This window comes from Ciconia boyciana, chromosome 17 (assembly GCF_034638445.1).
Source record: "Ciconia boyciana chromosome 17, ASM3463844v1, whole genome shotgun sequence".
NCBI classification, from domain to species: Eukaryota; Metazoa; Chordata; class Aves; order Ciconiiformes; family Ciconiidae; genus Ciconia; species Ciconia boyciana.
In genome coordinates this window covers 5,666,734-5,688,825 of record NC_132950.1, presented here as the reverse complement: position 1 = coordinate 5,688,825, position 22,092 = coordinate 5,666,734, and the positions used below count along the sequence as shown (strand labels likewise).

The following is a 22,092-nucleotide window of genomic DNA, read 5'->3' as shown; positions in this document are numbered from 1 at the left end:
CAGAGGAGAGAAGCTGGTTATCATGCTGCCCACACAGCCCAGCCACTGCAGGCAGCATCTGCTGAGGCAAGGAGATCTCCGGGGAACCCCATGCTCATTTTCTCCCCAGCGCAGAAGAACAAGAGCTTCTTCATGTTGGTCCTTCCCAGGGCTGCAGCACGCAGAGGCAGTCTGTAAAACCTTCAGTGTGCTTGCCTGCTTTTTTTGCAGCTCTCTTGGACCTTGACATTTGCTTTTCCACCCGGATCAGAGCCCCTGTGTGGGTGTCACTGGGCTTGGCTCCTGCACATCGCCATTTCCAGTATCCAGCTCCACCTGTATCCCCGTGGGCTGCAGGGAGAAACAGAGAGGAGCTTAACCTCACCCTGCTGGGACTCTAAGGGCAAACCTGTACATCACTCCACCTGCCCCAGAGCCAAAAATCCCCAATTACATCCCCTTGAGGATTTCTTTCTGCTGGTGCCCTCATTTTAATTGGGTCTGCTGAACACAGAGATTGCATAGAGAATGCAATTTCATGAAGAAAGAACATCTTGCTCCGAGATATCCCCAGACACGCTATTATTTAGCACATCCAGGATGCGTTTTGCTGCCCAGCATGCCACCACATCCAAACCCATTTGGATCAGGCTGCAGAGCGGGCTCAGAGCCAGGAGGTTCAGGCAGTGCTGCCCCATACGCAGGCAGGATTCAAGCCAAAGTCACCTCTGCAGGTGACCTGGGTCATCCAGTGAGGCCTGATCCTGCCCCATCCCCAAAAGGAGCCTCCCTCTACTCCAAAGCCAGGTCCACGTCACATAGCTTCTCCATGACCAGAGGGGCCGGTCCAGGGAGCCTCACCTGCCGGGGTGATTTCGCCAAGGAAGCGACGCGCTGCGTGGTGGCTTTCTCCCAGGTGGCTTCTTTGCTCTCCAGCAGCACCCGGGTGCTGGGCACAAAACTCCAGGAGCGGCCGAGAGCTGGCTTCAGTGGGCCAGTGCTGCTGTCCCTTGTCACCTGGTTAGTCACCTGCAGCACAAACAGGCTTATCAGTGCCCGGGAAAAGCAGTGCCAGTCAGTGTAATGAAACACTGGAGATCACCAGGAGATAATGGCCAATCTGCTACTTCTGTGAAGTTTTTTCTTCTCCATCCTAAGCCCTCCTTCTTGGCACACCCATGCCATCCCCTCTAAACATAGCCCGTGCAACTGTCCCAGATAGGCACTCAGGTAGGAGCTCACTCATATCTGCAACCTGCAGCGACTCCTGGTGCTGAAGCCACCTGCAAAGTTTAACTTGGAGCCTCCAAGCGTCCTTCCAGGCACCCTGTCCTTGTCACTTTATTGCTAAGCAAAGCAAAGGGCAGGACTGTCTCAACACCTTCCAGTGCCAGCAGACCACCGTGTTCTGTCATGGCCTTCCCAATTCAAAACACATTAACTGCAGTCACAGCAACCTGTCTGGGCGCATCGACACAAACGCAATTGCTTGGCCAAGAGCTGGGGAAGACTAGAGCAGAGCCCCTTCCAGTCCCCAGCTCCTCCTGGATGATGCAATGCCCTGCAGTTCCTCCAAGGCAACTAAGCAAGAGGTTTACTTAGTAAGCTGGCCAGCCCCTTATATGAATGGTGTTATATCAAAAATAAATACAAACAACCTTTCAATCTGTCTGTACTTAACTCTACCTTGCTCAATCAAGTGAACGCCGTGTTGGCTGAGGACAGCAATAAAAGCAGGCAGCAATTCAGCCTTGTTCTTGCTCCACGCTTGCTGGAACAAGACATCCACAGGCTGCAGAGAAGCAGAGCTATGTCGGGGAGCGGAGCGCTGTGGGATACAGGCCTCTTGCTCCTGCTCAGCTGGGAGTGGGGTCCCCCCTCCCAGGGGCTCCAAAACATCTCCAGGGCTCCTCGCCATGGCACACGCCAGCACGCGAAGGACAACATGCAGCAACACTCACCACAACAGCAAGGCTGAACTCCCTGGCCAGTGTCTTCAGCTCCCTGGCCAGCTGCATCATGATGGCCAAACCTGGAGGAGGACAAAGCATTTGCGTGTTTGGGGATCAACCAAAACACAGGGAGCAATCCCCACAGTGCATCTCGGAGGCAGGTGACATCTGGAGTTACATGAGCACTAGATTTAGTGCCACTCCTGGTGTTTATGGGCACCTTCAACCCATTTCCATTACCAGCACCCCAACGTACCCATTGCACCCACACTCCAGGGCACCTCGGTCGAATGGATGTAGCATGAACAGACCAATCCCCAAGTTGTCCCACCCCCTCCTTTCCCATCTGAGAAGCCCTGAGGCCAAAAAAACCTACAAAAGCACCAGGAGGAGCTCCAGACAAATCTGGCCAGGCTGATTTAGCAGGTACAGGACCCCTCTCTCCAGCTCACAGCTTCATTTCCTACCGGCCCACAGCTGCGAGCGGACCTCCTGTGACAGCACTGGCTGCTACCCAGGTGTGCAAGACCCTCTGGAAGGTGTCTGAGGGGCCTCCTTAGCATCTCAGCAAGCAGAAAGCCCCTCACTCCTGATTTATGGTCCTTTCTGGCAGAAGGAGCCTCAGGAGAGCTTTGCAAACTGTGCCAGCAACCACGATGTATCTGTGACACTGTAAGCAGAGGTTTTACTCTGCGGGCAAACAGTTCAGTGCCTCCTCTGTCCCCTGGCCAGGTTTCAGACCACCGTCATGAGCTTGCACAACCACAGCCAGCTTGATTTTTTGCCGATAACACTGCAAACAGACTCCCCTTTTATCCAGTCACAAAGGAAAAGCTAGGAGCAGTTGCACCCACATCCATCCTGCCCCAGCTCCAGGCACAGCACACGCAGGAAGAAGATGCTCTTTCAGGACGAGCAGAGGTCTGCAACCTCATTGCACGTCCTAACTAAGCAGCTCACCCTCTGACTGCCTGCCGCCCAGCAGTGGGTAAATCACAGCAGAGACAGAGTCGATCACCACAATCTTGAGAGGTCCCATGGAGCTCACGACCTGAAAGGAGGCGGCACTGTGTGCAATGTGGAGTAACAAATCCAGCAGTTTTGGAGGTCCTGAGCTGCACAGAGGCTCAAATGTCCCCAGGACAGGGTGATCTGGTGTCACTTGTCAGGCACGTAAGCCTCGCTGCCTTCCTTGCAGCTTTGGGGAAGGGAGAGGGGCCCAGACCCTTGCTCCTACCTGCTGGGAGAGGCGATCCCGCAGCTCCTGCAAGGCACTCAGCATTTCATAGATATCGAACGTGCGGACCACCTGGATGCGCTGCAGAGCCTCCAGCTGCAGCACAAAGTGGCATCAACAACAGCCTCATCCTCTCCAGGACCCACCATATTCCACCTGCCCAGCTACTACCAGCTCTTTGCATTTATACCATGCCATGGAGCCAGGGACCCTTATTTCCTCCACATTTGCCTCCACCCCATGAACACTGTTGGCTCCACTGCACTGATGGAAGAAGCAACGCACATTGAGCTCAGGGAGTGAAAACGTGAGCAACTACAGCAAGCCCTTCCCTTCTCCCCAAGAAAACAAAGTGCAGTGTCTGTCCCTGAGCACAGCACCCACCCAGCCCTGGGAGGAAGAGTTTAAACCCAAAAAAGCCCGTGAGGACAAAGGCAGAGCAGGACAGAAAAACCATCTCTGGGGGTTGTCTGCAGGCAAGAGCCAAGGCAGTTTTAGCATGAGTGGAGGAGCAGCAGCAGGACCAGCTCCAGGGGAACTTGCCTGCTCTTCCTCATCCTCTGCCCGGGATCGAAGCATCTGGTAGAGACGGGAGGCGGTGAAACCCCCTGTGGAGTCAAGAAACACGACGTGCTGCTTGAGGCCAAGAGACACGCTGGCCGCAATGCCCAGGCACACCTGGAGAGGCAGGGAGCGAGTGTCAGCCAGCCAGCCCCCCAGGTCCCTGTGCTTCACACACCTGAAGGCATCTTCACCCTACCTGTCCTCTCCCCTCCTCTGTCCCACTCACCTGCGTCTTCCCACTCCCTGGTGCTCCCATGAGCTCCGTCACTTCCCCCGTGTACAGCCCGGAGTCCAGCAGCTGGTCCAGGCTACGGGTTGAACACAAGGCGGGATTATCAACACATCTTCAGCCAGAATGGCAGGGGCATTGGGAAGCAGCAGTCCCCAGATATTTGTCCCTAGAGTCCCCTTCCCAGATGCAGACAAGTGCCTCAGGCTCTGCTCCTTCCCTCCCATCCTTAGCTCTCTCCACATTGTGGGCAACAGCAGATCTGCAGTGTGGTGGGTACAAGAGGACAGTCCTGAGCTGGAGAAGAGCTGCGGTCCCAGGAGCAAGGTTTGAATACCCTGGGTTTCTCTCCATAGTCACTGTAGCAACCCAGCAAGGAGATGGGAGAAAAGAATAAGGACATGCAATAGAGTAACTCATTTCCATGCCTGATCTAGACAGTTTGGACCATCATCACTCAACAGTCCTCCCAGATCCATAACCCACCTCTCTGGAGCCCTCAAGGGAAAGGCTGAAGGCAGCATGTTGTCTAGTCTAGAAGTGAGACACGCAACCGCTTCCCAAAAGGTACGCAGGCTCTCGCAAGGACAACAGCTATGTCATTCCCTCAAGGGACACAGACCAGCTGGCTTTGCAGCCACAGGACACGAAGAATAATCATCTCTCGCTCACAAAAGGCAGAGCCAGGCTGTAGCTGGAAGTTTTTAGAACAGCTGCTGGGGATGGTCTGGACACCACTGAGCCTGCTCAGGGCATCACCACACTGAAACCCAAAGCCTGCGTTGGGCAACCATGGCCTTTTGCAGCAAGGTCAGCCGCGGCAAACCTGCTGGCTTGCGGGGCAACGTACCCACCTTGGGCTCCCAGTGGGCAGGATGGCCGTGGAGCTCTTGAGCTCCTCGTAGAGGTCTGCTCCATTGGCGGGAAAGGCAGAGAACTGGGCCAGGAGCACACGTCTCACTGCAACGAGCGCCTGGTGGGCAGAGACACATCTGGAAACGGGTGGCCCTCTGAAGTCCAGGGCCACCAACGTCCGCTGCAGAAGATCCCCCCAGACAAGCCCATCCAAACTGTGAGCTGAACAGCTCTGAGCTCCCCCGTTAACATACCAGGATTCTGGAGTCACCCTTTACCTTGTACGACAGGGAACACTTCTGGGCAACATCCTCCAGGTCTGACGACACAAAGTCTACCACTGCAAATAACATGAGGGACAAGAAGTTGGAAGCCAAACCTGGACAGACCACGAACACCAAAGAGACGAACAGCTTAGACAAAACCTGCCTGCATGCACCAACAGGCAAAATGCCTGTGCCCTCTGCCAACACTTGAAGTGGATGAGCAGGATGCCCCACAAAATGGAGTACTGGAGTTTTTCCTCTGAGATGGCCCCACTGCCCTCTGCAAAACAAATTGTTTCTTGCAAAACAGATCAGAGAGAGAAGCTGGTAAAAATTCTCCCTGTTTTGCTCAAGAGCTGCCCAGTGCCATCAGACAGCTGGGGCCAGCCAAGAGAGTCCCCTTCTGCCAGTGTACCACAGTCTCAAGGGGCTAGTGACTGACCCAAGTGCCAGCCCTGGGCATGCCAGGAAGGGCTAAAGCCACAGAAGTTAGAAGAACTAGTGGCCCCGTCTCTGCTCCCAGAAACCACTCCATGATTCATTTTTTCAGATAGTTGTGTATGTTATTGGTTAAAAAAAAACCAATGGTATAAAGCAGTTCTTATAAGGAAAACAAGGATTACAACATCCACGGCTCCAGCATGCACAGGATCTCATGGACCCCATTTAACAAGAATAAAACACTGTTTTTCTCAGCTCTAATCCAGTTTCTCAGAGCAAGTAAAGAGTCAACCTGAAGTCTTTTCCTTCCCCTCTAAGAGCAGGAGGTGCCCAGGCTGCAGTGTGCCAAGAGCTTGGGCATTTTTCAGAGGCAAAATGCACAGACCCTCCCAAAATACCTTCTAAAAGCCATAATTGATTGTTCCTCAAAGAGCTTCTGCAGAGACCCCTACCATGTCCTAACACTGTCCTGCTCCTATGGAGAAGTCCTGACTCATCGTATACACCCGGACGACCCAGAAGCCATCCAGTAAGGAGGACACAAGAGGGACATCGCACCAACACCGCCCTTCCAGCGAGCACGACGCCGCGGGAGCAGGGACTGGAGCTGCAGGGCCCCAGGCTCCTGCAGTCAATGCCCAGCATTGGTGCTCATGGCAGACAACCTGCGCCCGCCCTCCTTTTCTCCCTAAGAAAACTCCCCGCTGCAGCTTCTGGGCTGCAAGCCAAAGCCACAGAGGCAGATGTTTTCCAGGGGCTGCCCCACAGCCCAGACCACCCAGCCTGGCAGATGGGTCCCTGCAGAGGAGGAGAGCGCGGTGCCACCCCAACTGCGCGGGGAACGCCGTACCCCAGCCCGAGACCCCGCTGCCGCCCCGTTACCCGTCCTGATGCCGTTCGCCCTGAGAAGCTGGATCATCTCTTCGGTGAGACCAGGGCAGAGCCCAGCCCGCAGGACCACCATGGCCCTGGCCAGCCCCGGGCCGGAGCACCGCGGGGCCGGGAGAAGAGAGGAGACCTGCGGAGGAGCGGGGAGAGGGCATTTGGCACCGTCCTGACACGGATCCTCCCCCACGCGTGCAGCAAAGCCACAGCCTGAGCCCGGAGCTGCCGAGACGCTACCCAGGCTGTGTCTGGGACGGGTGGCTGCGGTCAGTGTTTAGTCTCCCTTTAGGGCCAAAGAGCCCCAAATCCTGCCAGCAGGCTGGCCCAGGGCCACGGCTCAGCTCCCGCGCCCGGGGCGGCGCGGCGGGCGCGTCCCCATCCCGGCTGCCTTCAGCAGAGCCCCTGGGGCGGGCACGAACACAGAGAGCCCCACGCCGAGTTTCCCTCCCCAGCCTCACCGCCCTGCCTTCCCTTTGCACCCCAACTGCACCTCCCGCTCGCCCAGGCACCCCGAGCCCGGCTGCCCCGGGGCCCCGGTCCCTGCCGCTGCCCTTCCTGCTTCCTGCAGGCAGCGGAAGGGCCGGGCACGGCGCGGACCCGCGCTCCGGCCCCGCACCCAAACCCCCCGGCAGCCGCCGGCCCCGCGCTCCCCAGCGAGGGCTTTCCTCCCCCGGTCTGGCAAAGGCCCTGCGAGCAAGCGGGTCTCCCGGCCCTGCTGGGGGCAGCGCTGCCAGCCCCTGCCTGCAGACACCGCTCCGGGGCCTCTCCCCTCCTCGCTGGCCCCGGCAGGGAAAAACCTCTCCCGCTGCTGACACCCAAGGGTGCTTCTGGAATCGCACGCAGACAAACGGGGGTTTCCAGCCCACAACACAGCCCAGGGCCAGCGGGGACACTGGGAGGACCAGAGCCTGCTCGGGAGCCGCGGCAAAGGAAACAGAAATGGGAGTTCCCCCTTATCTGTAGGGACTCCCCCAACCCCCGGCTGTCGTTAAATGACCATTAGCACAGGTGCCAGCAATGCCATAGCTCCCGGGCTCTGTAAATAACAGAACCAGAGTCTGGCCTGGTTGGTTGCTGCTGGAGAAGGTGGAAGGGGGGGGGGGGATCAAGGAAGCTAGTTTAAAAATTGAGACAGACTGAAGAAGTAGGAGATAGAGGTGAGGCTGCTCCAGTCTTTTCTTACAGAGCTCTGAGCAGGGCTTGTTTCACTTCTAAAAGCATAGCTTGTGTTCAGAGCTGGGCTCTCTGCTGCTGGCATGGCTGGGCAGAGCCATGGTCTCCTGCTGAGCTGGTGGGGTCTGAGTGCTTGCTGGGAGAGCAGTTGATGTGCATAGGGAAAAAAAAATTAATTGTAATTTCTGAAGTTATTTTATGAACCTGAGCTCTATGCACATGCTTTAGCTGCCCTCAACTTGCATTAGGATTTTGGGGGGCAGTTCCAAAACATTGCATGCAGCTTTACCCCAAGGTGAAGGTCTCTAATGCTGTGTTGGAGAAAAGCTCAAGCCCTGGGTGCTCAGCACAGCTACCTCTGCAACCACGCTGTTGCTCTAGAGCTACTGGAGCTCATCCTGGGATTTTCTGGAGTGTAATTTCACTGTGGACCTTGCCAGCTCTCTGCAAGGTCCTGGATTAGAAGGTGGCTTGGAGCCACGAGGTAAGGTGGGACCCCGGGACTGGGCTTGGTTAGACTCATCAGCCAATGCTTGCAGTTGGGGTTGCAGGGTGGAAAATGAAGGTGCATGGAGGGGTCTTTGCTGCCCTGCAGATGGGGAGAGCTCTGTCCCTGAAAGGGGCTTGCTGCAGGGGAAGCCCGGAGGCTGTCCCCCTCCCTGGCCGCCTGGGACTTGAATTTCCCCAGGAAAAGCTTTTTTGCCCTCCTTTCTCAGCCGAGGCCTGAAGAGGACCCCTTGCACTCGCTGCTGAGACTGCCTGCCCTGCCAGCCCCTGAGGGGCTGTCACAGAGTGCATCGACACATCTGCTCCAGCTGTGGGAAGGCACAGGGATAAGGTAACTCCTGGGGCCAGCCCCCGTGTCCTGGGCAGCTGCTGCTCTTCCCTGCCAGTGTGGTGTAATCACCCTGTCCAAAAGTGCAGACCAAGGGGAGCTCAGGTTACTCGTAGCTCTGCCTTAAACATTAGCAGCATCAAACACAATTTTATTTTGTAACTTACTTTACTTGAAGTATCTGCAGTGCTGCTGCTTGTGAAAGTGAAGCCTTTATTCTGGATAACTTGAGATAACTATATACACCATGAGTACTGAAATGAAGCAAGCTGACCCTCCTTGCCCTATACCTAAAGCAATGTGGGAAGGGGTTTCTGGCATGTTAGTCCACGTGAGTCCTAGAAAAGCCACTGTACTGAGTCTATCCAAGGCAGAGATGGCCTCTTACACCCTCCACAGATGTGGTCCTTGTGCCTTGGACCTACCCCCAAAGAGGTGAAGGTGTTTGAGCTGCCTGCAACTGCTGTGCAGGTGATGTGCTGCAAAGGGACCTACAAACTGCTTTGCAATCGCCTCCTGCCCAGATACCAGGGACTGAACAGTGCTGCTGGTGCAGGGTGAATAACATGGGAGACCTGAACAGGGCAGTCTTGTGCCAATTCTTGCTGCATAAGATCCACGAGCCACAACACAGATCATCAGTATTAAAGAGAATTAATTTTTTTTCTTGGTGGTGTCTCAGTGTGGAAGTGTGTCGTCTGCTATAGCTCAGCTCTGTGGTATAAGCCTGATTGGGGCAACTGAGCCGATACCGGTCAGCCCGTGTTCTCCTCGGTCATTTCCCCATCCCTACTGCCAGTGCCCCCATTTGCTTTATAGCTGGGATGCCCGTAGGTACGCTCAGGAAGGCAAGGCCTGCCTTTTGGGGGAGGAAAGTTGCAAAGCGTAATTCCTGATTGACCGTGACCCTTGGGAAACAGGGGGGTTTGAAAGGCTCAGCTCTTTTGGAGCTTGGTGCTGCTCTGTCTACCGGTGTCACTTGAATCAAGACCTGAAACTCTCATCACAGCAGTGGGCCAGCATGCTCCAGTACAGACATCTGTGTTAGTGTGTGCCGGCGGGCTGTGAAACGAGGGGAGGTGGCAGTGCCGGACACGGGTGGGTTTTCCAGTGGGGTGGGCTCCCAAAGGCCCTGGGAGGAGGAGGCAGCAGCGGGTGCGAGTCAGCTTTCCATCCCAGGGCGTTCTGGAAGGTGCTGGGCGCTGCTGCAGCTGCTGGCATGGGGCCGCTTGTCCCCAAGGCTCAGCTGTCTCACGCTTCCTTAAATAGAAAGGGAAAAGGGTCTGAGCATTGCGATGGGGGTCAGCCATTCCAGCCGTGGGAGCTTTTTTGGCATGAAACCCCCCTGTTCCTGCTCCCCACACCCTGTGCAGCTCTGCAGGTAGAGGGAAGCTGGGATTTGCCCCGGCGGGTGGGAGAGGATCCCCTCTCGCTGCAGAGAGGTGCTGCCCGCTTGCACGCAGGGGCCCCCCCGAGCTGGGCTGGCTGCCGGGGGCCCTGGCTCGCAGCCTTCCCCAGGCGCTATATAGCACGGGAGGGGGACAGCCTGCGGTGACAGGTGACGCTGACAGACAGCAGGAGCTGCCAGGTCCTGCCCAAACTTGGAGCAGGAGGCGAGCTCTTTCCTGAGCCACACGGACCCTCCGTGGTGCTGGCGAACTTCTTTAATTCTTCTTTTTTTTGTTGTTTTTCTTTCTTTTATTAATTGACTCCTAAGGATCTACAGCTGTGGGAAAAGCTTCTGAGAAGCCGCAGCCTTGAGGAGCAATTTAGGTCTTCACTTTCCGAACTCTTCAGCCTGGTAAGCTGCTTTTATTAATGTGTGTGTTAATTACATATCGGTCTCATGGTGAAGCTCAGCTTGGTGGAGTAGGCGGGCGACCCCAGTGACCCAGGCAGCTGAAAATAGGACACAAATTGGTGTTTTTCCTTAAAGCTCTCCAGATGGAGGATCCCATCCAGCTGAAAGAGGAGGGCAATAAATATTTTCAGGCCAATGACTATGAGAAAGCCGTTCAAAGCTACACTCAAGCCATAAAGCTCAACAAAGACAAGGCGCTGCAGGCGGTGCTGTACAGGAACAGGGCAGCGTGTTTCCTGAAAAAGGTGAGAAAAGCTCCTGGCTTGCCTGGGCAGTGCTCGAGGGGAGAAGAGCAGGGAGGCAGCCAAGGGCGCTCGCCAGCTGTAGACTGTGTGGTCTGTCCATTTATTGAATAGAGCGTTTGGAAACTGGTCTGAAATTATTTGTTCTGGGCTTGTCCTGGAGCTGCAAAGCTGCCTCCCTGCTTCAATCCTGATGGGGCTGAGCATGCCGGTTCAGCTCGGAGATGGTCCCACTTAATCGCTTTGAAGCTTTTGGGAGCCAGCCTGCTCCATGCTTACGGGAGAGCTCTGTAAGCCACGGGTTGGGGTGCAGAGGCATTGCTCTTGTTGTCTGTCCCAGCACAAGAGAAGCAGACGTAGATATTTAGCAAAACAAAAAGTTATTGTTATCTGTACCAAAATTGTCTCAGCTTCCTGCAGTCAGCTTGTAACGACCTGCTGTGGGATTTTAGCAGATTGCTTGCATGTTCCTGAATTTTCACTAATCCAGGAGAAGTGACACCAACCCAAAGCAAAATGCAGATAGGCTGTTGTGAGTATCCCCTCTTCCATCACTGCCCGCAGTCTCCCGCTGCATCAGCAGCAGCCTATGTTGTCTCACCTGCATCACAGACCTTTTCCTCTTCCCCCCCGTCAGTGATGAAAAGGTACCTAAACCCCCATCTTTCCTTCTGTAGGCTGCTGCTGATTTCACTGGGGTGTCCCGTTAGTAAGTGGGAACAGAGAGGTGCATCAGCAATGGGGACGTGCCCTGCTATTCCACTGCTAACGAACCACTCCTCCCTTCTGGTTTAACAGGAGGAATATGCCAAGGCAGCCTCGGATGCATCTAGAGGTAAGGAGGGGGCTGTTTTGAGAAAGGAGAGCTGCGTTGCTGGGTATGCTTGCTCCAGCCTGCTCTCACATCTGCTTTTGGGGCGCTGTGGTCTTATTCCTTGATGTCCACTAACACCCAAGTGCTGAGGCCACAAGGGAATTAATAGAGGAGGTTCAAAAGAAGATGCACCAGTTTGGTGTGTTGGTGCAATCGGTGCTAATCAGGTACCAATTCACTCACAATGTTAATAACAGCTACATCTCAAGGAGCTGTAGTCACTGTAAAGCAAATCACAGTTTACACAGAGGATTTCCAGGAAACAAACTCTGATGCCTGGTTTTGGATCGCTTTCCCAGCTATTGACATCAATGCTTCGGATATCAAAGCCTTGTACCGGCGCAGCCAAGCTCTGGAAAAATTGGGGAAATTGGACCAAGCATTCAAAGATGCTCAGAAATGTGCCACCATCGAACCCCGCAACAAAAACTTCCAGGAGACCCTGAGGCGACTGGGGGCCGACATCCAAGAGAAGGTAAATGCTGGGGGAACAATCCCAGGTTCACAGACCAGCTGTGGGAAGTCCGTGCTCTGGGTTACACTGATGGATTGTTGGTCATACTGGAAACTTATAGCATTGTAGGTGGATAAATAGGCTCCGTTAACTGGAAGTTCATACTTGATGCATGTAAATCTGAGGATCAGATTGAATGGTTAAATTAAAAAGCATGGCAGCTTGCTCCTGAGGCTGGCCTGGTCCTGAATGTCTTGGTAAGGTCCTGGCAAGGAGCTGGACCAGCGTTGGACTGGCTGTTGCCCAGTGGGGCAACTGGGTCTGGCAGTTGCAACGTTGACTTAGTTACCTTTACAGGGGTGCTGTGAGGAAGCCCCTGCATCTTTCCATACCACGAGGTCTCAGAGATGATGGCTTAGCGTTGGCTCTGCCCTTGCCCAGGAGTCTGAGATGGGTAGTCAATGCTGGTCGCCGAGAAGCGATGCCTGTTTTGTTATTCAGCTTCGATTGTCTGCGGTTTGAGGGTCTGTGATGTCCTTGAAGTGATAAAGGAGAATTGCTCCTCGATTTTTCTCCCTCTGATGCTCCATGCACTCTCTGTTGGCACAGCTGCGCACTCAGTTCTCCACAGACTTGAGGGTGCAGAAGATGTTTGAAATCCTGCTGGATGAGAACAGCGAGAAAGAAAAGCGAGAAAAGGTGAGAACTGTCCTGGACTTGACCGGACAAATTGCTGTTGTTTAATGTCAGAGGCTGCACTGGGGAGCAGAAGGCTGCATTCCCTTCCTCACCTCCCCTGGATGGAGGACGAGGTAAGGAGCTGGGAGACGAACTGCACTCAGAGACAACCAAGAGGGGAAATGCCCCAAAGAGGCATCACCCTTGTGCTGTGGGAAGGTGGACCAACCTCCTGGAGTTCCAAAGGTGGGATCAGACTGGACTTCTGCTCAGGCCCGTCTCTGCCACCTTCCCCATGCTTCCCTCCAAGCAGTGACCCGCTTGTCTTGGGCAGAGCAAAGCCAGTCCCCAGCTGCCCCTGGAGAAACTGCCTGGTGGGGTCAGACCTGGTCCACTGCATCCGTCGGGAGATGGCCACCCCACAGCTCCCACCAGGACATCCCAGAGCTGCACGGAGGTGTTTTGGAGGCTGCCGGCAGGGCCGTGCCGCTGACCCCTGGTTCCTCTGTCTCCCACCCAGGCTGCAAACAACCTCATAGTCCTGGGGCGGGAAGAAGCGGGTGCCGAGAGGATTTTCCAGAACAATGGGGTCAGCTTGCTGCTGCAGCTGATAGAAACCAAAAATGCTGAGCTGATCCTGGCAGCTGTGAGGACGCTTTCGGGTATGTGCACGGGACATAAGGCTCGGGTAAGTAATGGGGAGCTTGAGACCTTCACTGCTATTGCCTTGCACCTGAGGGAGTGGAAAATTGCCACAGTTCACAATGTTTGTGAGCAGTGGGAAAACATTAAATCCTACAAATAAATTTTTTCATTCTGGGGAAAAAAATACAAATAAGCAAGTGGGGTTAACACAGACTATTGAAACTACCTCTGTTACCGTGCTCCTCACCTCCAGGGTCAAAGCTGTACGTGTTCAAGTGATAGGACGAGAGGAAATGGCCTCAAGTTGCGCCAGGGGAGGTTTAGACTGGATATTAGGAAATTTCACTTCACTGAAAGGGTTATCAAGCATTGGGACAGGCTGCCCAGGGAAGGGGTTGAGTCGCCATCCCTGGAGGTATTTAAAAGCCGTTTGGATGAGGTGCTTAGGGACATGGTGTAGTGGTGGGCTTGGTAGTGTCAGGTTTACGGTTGGACTCGATGATCTTAAAGGTCTTTTCCAACCTATATGGTCCTGTGATTCTGTGATTGACTTGGGATACACCCAGGTAAGTACTTGCTTTGTACAAGCTGAGCCTGACCTTTCTAAAGCATGCGGGAAGGAAAGGCTCGTACCCTTCGCTAACAGCTGCCCTGCTCTCTCCTTTCTGGGGCCAGGCCACAGCCATTCTCCATTACCTGGGCATTGACAACATTTGTATGTGGATGTCGGTAGAGAATGAAGAAATCTCCCTGGCTGTCTGCAACCTCCTGCAGACCATCACTGACTGCTTGTTGGGCCAGGGGAAAGAGGAGCATCACGGGAAGGAGGAGGCTGTAGTGCTAGGTAACGGTGCATGACCGGGTGGTCCTTCAGCCTTGCTGGAGGAGAATCGGGGCGAGCAGGGAGGGCTCTGCTCCTGGGACGTCCCCCTTACTCCTTGGTGAAGTGGGGACTTTACCCTTCAGCTGTCCAGGATCACAACCTGCACACAGCTCTTGTCTCATGGTGTTAACTTAAATACCTATATTCCAGCCACGGAATGGCTTTGAATGGTTTTCACTGGGTTCACTTGCTTTCAAAGATAATTTCTTGTAACTGGCTGCTACTGTTTTGCTTCTGTGTAGATACTAAAAAAGATTTGAGGATGATCACAATGCATTTGCTGGATATGCTGGTCAGTAAGAAAGTATCTGGGCAAGGGCGAGACCAAGCTCTCAACCTCCTCAACAAGAATATACCGAGGAAGGACCTGAAAGACCATGACAACAGCAGGACCATCTTTGTCATCGACAATGGTGAGTCCTTCCCCTCCATCCTGTTTAGGTTTGAGATGTGGAGTTGTGTATTCTGCCTGAATACCTGTAGGACTGATCCTCTCTATAAAATAAATCCTCTCTGGCTTTTTTTGGTGCATGCAAGCCTGGAGCAAAGTTAAACTTACTAGCAGGAAACATTATTAAAATTAAGAGGAAAAAAAACCCCTGTGTATGAGAAGAATTTTTCAGTTTCTAAAGGACTGACTTAACTTCTCTGGTTAGTTTATTCCAAAGTATTTGCAAATGTTAGGAGGATTTGGCTTGGATAAATTGTCTAGCTTAGACAGGATGAGATAAGCACCTGCTGAGCTTGCTGGATCCTTAAACTAGTCATTTCTAAAACTGGAAGGGGGTGAGGAATTTGTGTGGGGGGTGTTTTTGTAGTAGTTCCAATGCATATGTGTGTTACCATTTTGGAAGTTATTAAATAACACTTTAGCAAAAGGAGGGTTAAGACATCACTTGAAAGTCACTGACTTTTCCTCAGTCAAAGCCTCCAGCCTCAGAGGTCAGTAGATTTAATGCCTCCTGACAAAAATAATTGATCCAGCCAGGGAACAAATGCACAGTTTTGCTTGTCTCACTCTGAGAGCTGGATAAAAACCTGATGCTGCAAACCTGTAATCTCACCAGCAGAAGCTCCTCCCCAGTAAATATGCGAGTGCCTTCTTTGTTTAAGGCTTATGTGATTAGGCTGCAAAGTAATGGAAAATCATCCAGGCTGGCTATTTCCCTGCAAGAAACCAACAAATAGTATCTTGAGTTTTGTACTGACCCTCTCCCCTCTAACAGACGTATCTCTCCATTGTTTCCAGGCTTAAAAAAGATACTGAAAGTGGTGGGCCAGATTCCTGAGATGCCTGACTGCCTGCCACTGACAAAGAACACCCAGCTGACTGCCTCTGTCCTCCTAAATAAACTCTACGATGACCTGCGCTGTGACCCGGAGCGTGACAACTACCGGGTGATCTGCGAGGAGTACATCAAGTGAGTCGGGGCTGGCTTGCTGGGGCTGAGCTGGCCCAGAGGCACAGGAGCAGGAGGTCTTAAGGATGAGATAAGGCACTTGCAATCCGCTTGGATGCCAAATTGAGGCCCTGGGAGATAATGATTTGCTTGAGATCCTGCTGGATCCTTCAGCTGGGATCCTCAGATCCTTGCATTGTAATCCTACCTGCTGGATCACAGCCTTTGCATGAATTTGGGCTCAGCTGTGCCCCAAATACCTATATATTTCAGCAGTGGAGCTCAGTTCCTGATCTGAGGGAAGATGTTCCCTGCCCGAGGGAATGAGAACTGTAAGCAGCTACTGTTCCACATGCTGACTCCCTCTATCCCATGCAGGAGCAAAATTGACCCACAGGACATGGATAAGACACTCCATGCCATCCAGATGGTGTCTGGAGTTCTGCAAGGGCCCTTTGACTTAGGCAACAAGCTGCTTGGCATGAAGGGAGTCATGGAGATGATGGTTGCCCTGTGTGGGTCTGAGAGGGAGATTGACCAGCTGGTGGCTGTGGAAGCCCTCATCCATGCCTCCACCAAGCTGAGCCGGGCTACCTTCATCATCTCCAATGGGGTGACACTCCTGAAGGAGATCTACAAGAAGACCAAGAATGAGAAGATCAAAATTCGTGCCCTGGTGGTAAGGATGGCAGCCCCTGCCTCTATTGTTGGCCACACTCACCAGCTTAACCCCAGACTTGGGAGAGGGGGGAGGTCCTGGGAACATGTTGAGTTCCTTCACCTCAGCCAGGGAATGGTTTACGGTGCTTCCCCCTACAAGGAAGGGGGAGATGGCAGACCAGGAGAGCACATGGATTATTGGTAACTTTGAAGGCAAAGCTGGTTAATCTTCCATTAAAGACACCCAATAAGAGCACAAAACCTCACTTTGCTGTGCTACAAGCTGAATGATCTACTGGGTATTAGAATGCTTCCTCTTGGTTAGAACTGACTTCAAACTTTGGATATGGATTAGGCTGGTTTGGGGCAGCAATACGAGAGGATTAATGAACCTTTCTCACTGGTGTATCCTCTTCGTCCTCCTCAGGGTCTCTGCAAGCTGGGCTCAGCAGGAGGTACAGATTATGGACTGCGGCAGTTTGCTGAGGGGTCCACGGAGAAGTTAGCCAAGCAGTGCCGAAAGTGAGTGATTTTACTTTTTTTTTTTTTCTTCTGTTGTTCCATACTTTGCAAGATACAATATGCTCCTTGACCCAGAGATCCTGCCCACACATTGCCTTCATTTACTGTTGCTGCCTGACAGCTGACAGTGCCCCAGGGCCATTGCACTGCGACCTGGAGCTCTTCTGTGCCTCAAGCAACCATATGTCTCTCCTGCCTCAATATCCAGATGAGCGTTCTCCTTCACTCACTTCCCATGTGAGACACCAGACATGGTGCCTCCCTCTTTGCCAGAATGGTACAGCCTAATCAAGTGCTATCTAGAATACTCACAAGTACCTTCTGAAGGTGAATTTACCAGGTGGACTAAGCAAGGAGGTGGGATGAAGTTGGGAAGGGAATGGGTGATCATTGCTGCTGGCACTGGATAGCAGGGCATCACGTGTTTCATGTGACGGTGGAGGCAAAGCAGTGCTGAGTAGCTGTTCTGGCCTGTCTTTCCCTGCAGCATTTAGATCCTTCAAGTTGGGCCATGGGAGGAAGGTCATGTCTCAAGGGAAGCATCCACAGTCTTCAGGAGCTGCAGCAGAACCCTGAGTACCTGTTCGGGCCTGAAACCATCTCAATATCTGTTTTTCCTCCCTCTTCTCCCAGAGAAATTAGTCCTGGCTCCTGAGACAGACATGCAGATGTTTTTCTCTCTTTCAGATGGTTGTGTAACACCAGCATTGATGCCCGCACCAGGAAATGGGCTGTGGAAGGGCTGGCATATCTAACCCTCGATGCAGATGTGAAAGATGACTTCGTTGAAGATGAGCCAGCTCTGCAAGCTATGTTTGAATTAGCCAAGGTTTATCTCCCTACCTCATTCTGTTATTCCTCTGGTAGCATCAAGTTCTCCCAGCTCTCCAGGCCAACACTGTCTTCCCAGGCAGGAGGAGCTATGACCCCAACCCCTCACCTCTAGTTTAGCAAAACATCAGTTTTGCCTGGGCCATGGAGACACCTCAAGGTTGTTATCGTCCTGCTCTTCTCCCAAGGCTGAGGAAAGATGCTCTTACCTTTACTGTCAGCAACTGCATGAAAACCACATGCATCAAGGTGTTGACAGCATCTGATGATGTCAAACAGCCTTTTTGACCATAAAAACTTTTGTTTTTTCCTGCCCTGGGCTATAAAGCTGGGGATGAGCCTAAGAACGCTTCAGCTAGTGCAAATCACCATGATGGCAATCCTAAGGGACCTGTTTCCTTGCCAGGTCCTCCTCACCCTCACATAAGCTTTTCTTTTTCTGTGCAGGCAAGCGACAAGACTATCTTGTATTCTGTGGCTTCTGTGCTGGTGAACTGTACCAACAGCTATGATACCAAGGAGCTGGTCCCAGAGCTGGTGCAACTGGCAAAATTCTCCAAGCAGCATGTGCCTGAGGAGCATCCAAAAGTAGGTTTTCTACAGCTGGGGAGCTGTGAGGAGATGCTTGGATCTAAAGACTTTCTTCAGTGTATCCATTGCCACAGACCTCAGGTCTCCTGTCTCTGAGGCTGAAATTGCTTTGCTGTCTTGGCTCTAGTTAGCAGGATGGCACCTGCTAAAGGGCTAATCCCTTTCTAATGTCCCCCCTTAGGACAAGAAGGATTTTGTGGTGAAGCGGGTGAAGCGGTTGCTGAAAGCCGGCGTCGTCTCCGCCTTGGCCTGCATGGTGAAGGCAGACACTGCCATACTAACGGACCAGAGCAAGGAGCTCATCGCCAGGTGCCTTCATTGCTGTCGTGGGAGCTGGGAGTGCTGGCCAGCCCATGTGCCACTGAGATGGGCACCTGGGCTGGCTCCTTGCTTCATGGGGTGGTGAGAAAAGGGAGAAAAGGTTTAAAACCAAAGTTTTTCTTGAGCAACATCATAAAAATCCATGTTCTGACCTTGAAGCTGGCTTACAGGGCTGCCTTGCCAGGATGCATTTTTGAATTTCTAGTCCTCTGTGCTGGTTTTGGCTGGAATAGAGTTCATCTTACAAGCCTGGAAACTTCTTACTGTGCCATTTGTTGCTTCCTCCTAGAGTGCTGTGGGCACTGGAATTTACCTGGTGGATCTGGCACCCCTGCAAAGCTTTAGCTCACTTCTCATGCGGGACGTGGGTTATTGCCTTCCCACATGGCTGTTTCACTAAACGATGCTGTGCTTCTGCAGGGTGTTTCTTGCCTTGTGTGAAGACCCCAAGGACCGCGGGACCGTTGTCGCTCAAGGCGGTGGAAAGGTGATTGCTTTTATGTTTGCAGCCCAACCTGATGTGCAGTTAATGTCTGTTGGGAGCCTGCAACGTGTCTACAGTGAGGGAATGTGGCAGAAAAGCATGAGCTGTCGTGGTAGCCCCTGGGGCTGGTAGCCCCTGACACTCCAGTCCTATCTCTGCAAGCCTCCAATGAAGCAGTCTTCTTGAAACAACTGTGTGTGAGCTACAAGCTCTGGTGTGGTGCCTATTTGAGAACAAAAGCAAGACATCGTGGTTGGCTACAGTCCAGACCCATTTCTTCAACAGACGCAACTTTAGGATATTTTTAACTTATTTTATATATTAAGGCCATCCTGTAAATCTTCTCGGAGGCACTGAATGCTTTCCTGTGTATCACTAGGCCCTGATACCTCTGGCTGTGGAAGGCACAGAAGTTGGCAAGATAAAGGCTTCTCACGCTCTGGCAAAAATTGCTGCTATCTCCAATCCAGACATGGCATTCCCAGGGGAGAGGGTAAGCTTAAAAAAAAGAATTTTAAAAAATCTTGGCAATTTTCATTTGCTAAAGGAATTATCAAGATCTGCGAGCTGGAAAAGCAGTGACATGCCTTCTCTTCTTAGGTGTACGAGGTGGTGAGGCCCCTCATCAGCCTGCTGAACACAGAGAGAGATGGCCTCCAGAATTACGAGGCTCTGTTAGGTCTCACTAACTTTTCAGGAAGAAGTGATAAACTTAGGTGAGTTTAACTGCTTTTCGACCTTCTTTCTTCCCCAGGAGTGAATGTGAATTTCAGTTCAACGCTTTTCTTTTAGGACTATGAAGACTGGTCAGTTTGAGCTACCTTTGGCAGAGCTACAAAGGTCTCAGAACTAAAAAATGAATAAAATAGCCAGGAAGAGGAGTATGGCACATTTTCCTCTAGAAGGAGGAAAGACATGAACCTAATCTTTATTAGATAGGGAATGAACCACATCGTGAGCTCCAGTGCTTTGGACTGATTTGTTTCAAGGCCTTCCCTGTCTGCAACTAATATTTTATAAATTGGTTATTGCTTGTCCCATGATGTATTTTATTTGGACTGCTCTTCAACACAGGATGAAGATAGTCAAAGAGAGGGCCCTGCCAGATATTGAAAACTATATGTTTGAGAATCACGACCAACTTCGACAGGCAGCCACAGAATGCATGTGCAACCTGGTGGTCAACAAGGAGGTAACTCACTGGGCATCTCAGACTTGACTGTGTGCACCAGTTTGTGAGCCACTGCAATGAGGCATTCCTAAATGTGTTATCTCTGGTATCGTGGGGGTTTTTTTAGGTTCAAGAGCGGTTTGTGGCTGATGGAAATGACCGGCTGAAGTTGGTGGTGTTACTGTGTGGTGAGGATGATGAGAAAGTCCAGGTTGCAGCAGCAGGAGCCCTGGCCATGCTTACAGCAGCACAAAAGAAACTCTGCTCTAAGATGACTGAAGTGGTAAGACCATAAGTCTGATTATTAGCAGTATAGACATATCCTTGGAGGGGCCTGGCTGAGTCATAAAAATGCCTCTCAAAAGGAAGGTGTAGTCCACCAGTTTGATAGTGAGGAGCTTAGTGGTGAAGCTGAGACCTGGGTGTGCATGCTCCTAGTCCGTCCCTGCACAAAGTAAACCAGCCTACCTTATACTAGACTTCATCTCGGAGCCGAAACATTTTTATACAGCTATTCTTCAAGCTAAGTCCAGAATCTTAACTGTCAAGCAAGGTTAGGAATGCAGACTATTATTCTATAGGCCATCAAAGCTTTTGATAAATAACTTGAAACCCAAAACTTGTTTCACTCGGAAATGAGAAGAGCTTGATAGATAACCTATTGAGCTTTACAGATCCCCAAACCTCTCCATTTCCCACACAGATCTGTATATCCTGAGAACTCAGACCCTGCATAGCTGAATATCTGCAAAGAGCTGTGGTTGAGAACTCATGAACCTTGTTGTGTTGCACACACGCTGATGTTGGACACGGGGGCTTGTCAGAATCAAAATTATTAATCAAGTTCAGGGCTTTCCTGGGCCCTTGAGGGGCTCAGGAAAATCAGTGGGGGGAGTGGGTGGTCTGCTTCTGGTCATCTCAGCTGTGTCAGTACTCTGATCAGATTCTTTGCACAGAGATTTGCAGCAGCCTAAACATGAAACGTGTTTCATGTGGTGCTAGTGCCATGAAAGCTTCTGACTTTAGTGTAACAAAAACTGGGTTCAAAAGTTTGGAGCTAGGTTTCCTTAGTTGAAGAATCAAATAACCATACCTGGCATGAGTATGAAGGGTGAGTCCCTGTGCTTCCTTTGCTGAGAAACGCCTTGCCAAACTCACATTCTTGGTTGCGGTATTCTTCAGATCAATACTAATGATCTCTCTCTCCCTTGAAGACCACCCAGTGGCTTGAAATCCTGCAGAGGCTCTGCTTGCATGATAACATGGAAGTGCAGCACCGAGGACTGGTCATTGCTTTCAACTTAATCAGTGCTGACAAAGAGCTAGCAAAGAAGCTGGTGGAGTCGGAGCTCCTAGAGATCCTGACATACATTGGCAAGCAAGAAGATGACCCCAAGAAGCAGCACATCATTAATGTAGCACGTGATTGCCTCACGAGGTTCATGGATTATGGGCTGATCAAACCTCTCTCTCAGGCATGAGGAAATGAAAAGCACCAAAAAAAGGCTGAATGGGGGGGGGGGAAAAAGCTACTGAGAAATGTGGGAAAATGAGAGCCATGAGGAAAATCTAGTGCCATTGTCAAGGCACAGAATAATTTGGGGACAACTTTGGAGGATCAGAAACTGTATGAGGAAAAGGGGGACATTTGCCTGGGAAATTTGGGAAGTGTCCATCTGAGTAATTCCCAGATGGTGTAAATCCTTTCTTTGCCCCCATTCAGCTGATAATGATGAAAGCTTCAAGGCACAGCTGTAAAAGAGTTGGTTGTGTTGGAAATGTGCCGGGGGGCTGTTGGAAGGAAACTCAGCTGAGCTGAAATCTGTTCTGCAGCCATCTACAGCTCCTGGTACTTCTGGAATGTCTAGCAATGGTGGAACAGGGAGGGTTAAATGCCTTCTATCCTGTAGTCAGAAACAGGTTGGGTGTTAGCTGTGTGCTTTTTTGTTCGTTTATGGTATTTTTAAACAGCCTTAAGTGGTGTGCCAAAGTGTGAGGATGGTGGATGAACTCTTAATAAATTCACTACTTTGTTCCATGTGGAATTCCTGTTCCGCTT

General features: G+C 51.9%; 3 protein-coding genes across 16 annotated transcripts in view; 1 reads left to right on the top strand and 2 right to left on the bottom strand.

The window, feature by feature from the left end:
* The window catches only part of RFFL (ring finger and FYVE like domain containing E3 ubiquitin protein ligase), a 36,690-nt gene extending 36,368 nt beyond the window's left edge, over window positions 1-322 (bottom strand). The window contains exon 1 of the mRNA XM_072882261.1: window positions 196-322. Within this exon, the coding sequence (XP_072738362.1) occupies window positions 196-229 (34 nt within the window). The 5' untranslated portion in view covers window positions 230-322. The remainder of the gene's footprint in view (window positions 1-195) is intronic.
* On the bottom strand, window positions 196-7,213 carry RAD51D (RAD51 paralog D). 12 transcript variants are annotated; one of them, XM_072882250.1, is made up of 12 exons: window positions 7,150-7,213; window positions 6,406-6,541; window positions 5,246-5,362; window positions 5,095-5,156; window positions 4,816-4,997; window positions 3,959-4,040; window positions 3,712-3,846; window positions 3,169-3,264; window positions 2,892-2,982; window positions 1,941-2,011; window positions 841-1,008; window positions 196-330 (listed from the first exon to the last, which is right to left on the bottom strand). In XM_072882250.1, the coding sequence occupies exons 2-12, from the start codon at window positions 6,485-6,487 to the stop codon at window positions 247-249; spliced, it is 1,170 nt and encodes a 389-aa protein (XP_072738351.1). In that variant the 5' UTR covers window positions 6,488-6,541; window positions 7,150-7,213; the 3' UTR covers window positions 196-246. The 12 variants fall into 12 exon arrangements, with proteins under 12 accessions (XP_072738351.1, XP_072738353.1, XP_072738350.1 ...); XM_072882252.1 differs by lacking the exon at window positions 7,150-7,213 and adding an exon at window positions 6,899-7,012 and having other exon boundaries at window positions 4,816-4,934; window positions 5,071-5,156; XM_072882249.1 differs by lacking the exon at window positions 7,150-7,213 and adding an exon at window positions 6,899-7,012.
* UNC45B (unc-45 myosin chaperone B) lies at window positions 6,986-22,024 on the top strand. 3 transcript variants are annotated; one of them, XM_072882247.1, is made up of 22 exons: window positions 6,986-7,416; window positions 8,298-8,419; window positions 10,134-10,217; window positions 10,353-10,522; window positions 11,318-11,354; window positions 11,693-11,868; window positions 12,457-12,546; window positions 13,046-13,213; window positions 13,846-14,014; window positions 14,296-14,466; window positions 15,303-15,474; window positions 15,832-16,132; window positions 16,541-16,635; window positions 17,323-17,464; window positions 17,914-18,054; window positions 18,239-18,366; window positions 18,799-18,865; window positions 19,242-19,355; window positions 19,463-19,578; window positions 19,937-20,054; window positions 20,161-20,316; window positions 21,248-22,024. In XM_072882247.1, exons 4-22 carry the CDS (start codon window positions 10,361-10,363, stop codon window positions 21,512-21,514), a joined length of 2,790 nt encoding a protein of 929 aa, XP_072738348.1. In that variant the 5' UTR covers window positions 6,986-7,416; window positions 8,298-8,419; window positions 10,134-10,217; window positions 10,353-10,360; the 3' UTR covers window positions 21,515-22,024. The 3 variants fall into 3 exon arrangements, with proteins under 3 accessions (XP_072738348.1, XP_072738347.1, XP_072738346.1); XM_072882246.1 differs by lacking the exon at window positions 6,986-7,416 and adding an exon at window positions 7,545-8,065; XM_072882245.1 differs by lacking the exon at window positions 6,986-7,416 and having other exon boundaries at window positions 7,545-8,419.
* Window positions 22,025-22,092: the final 68 nt, after the last annotated feature.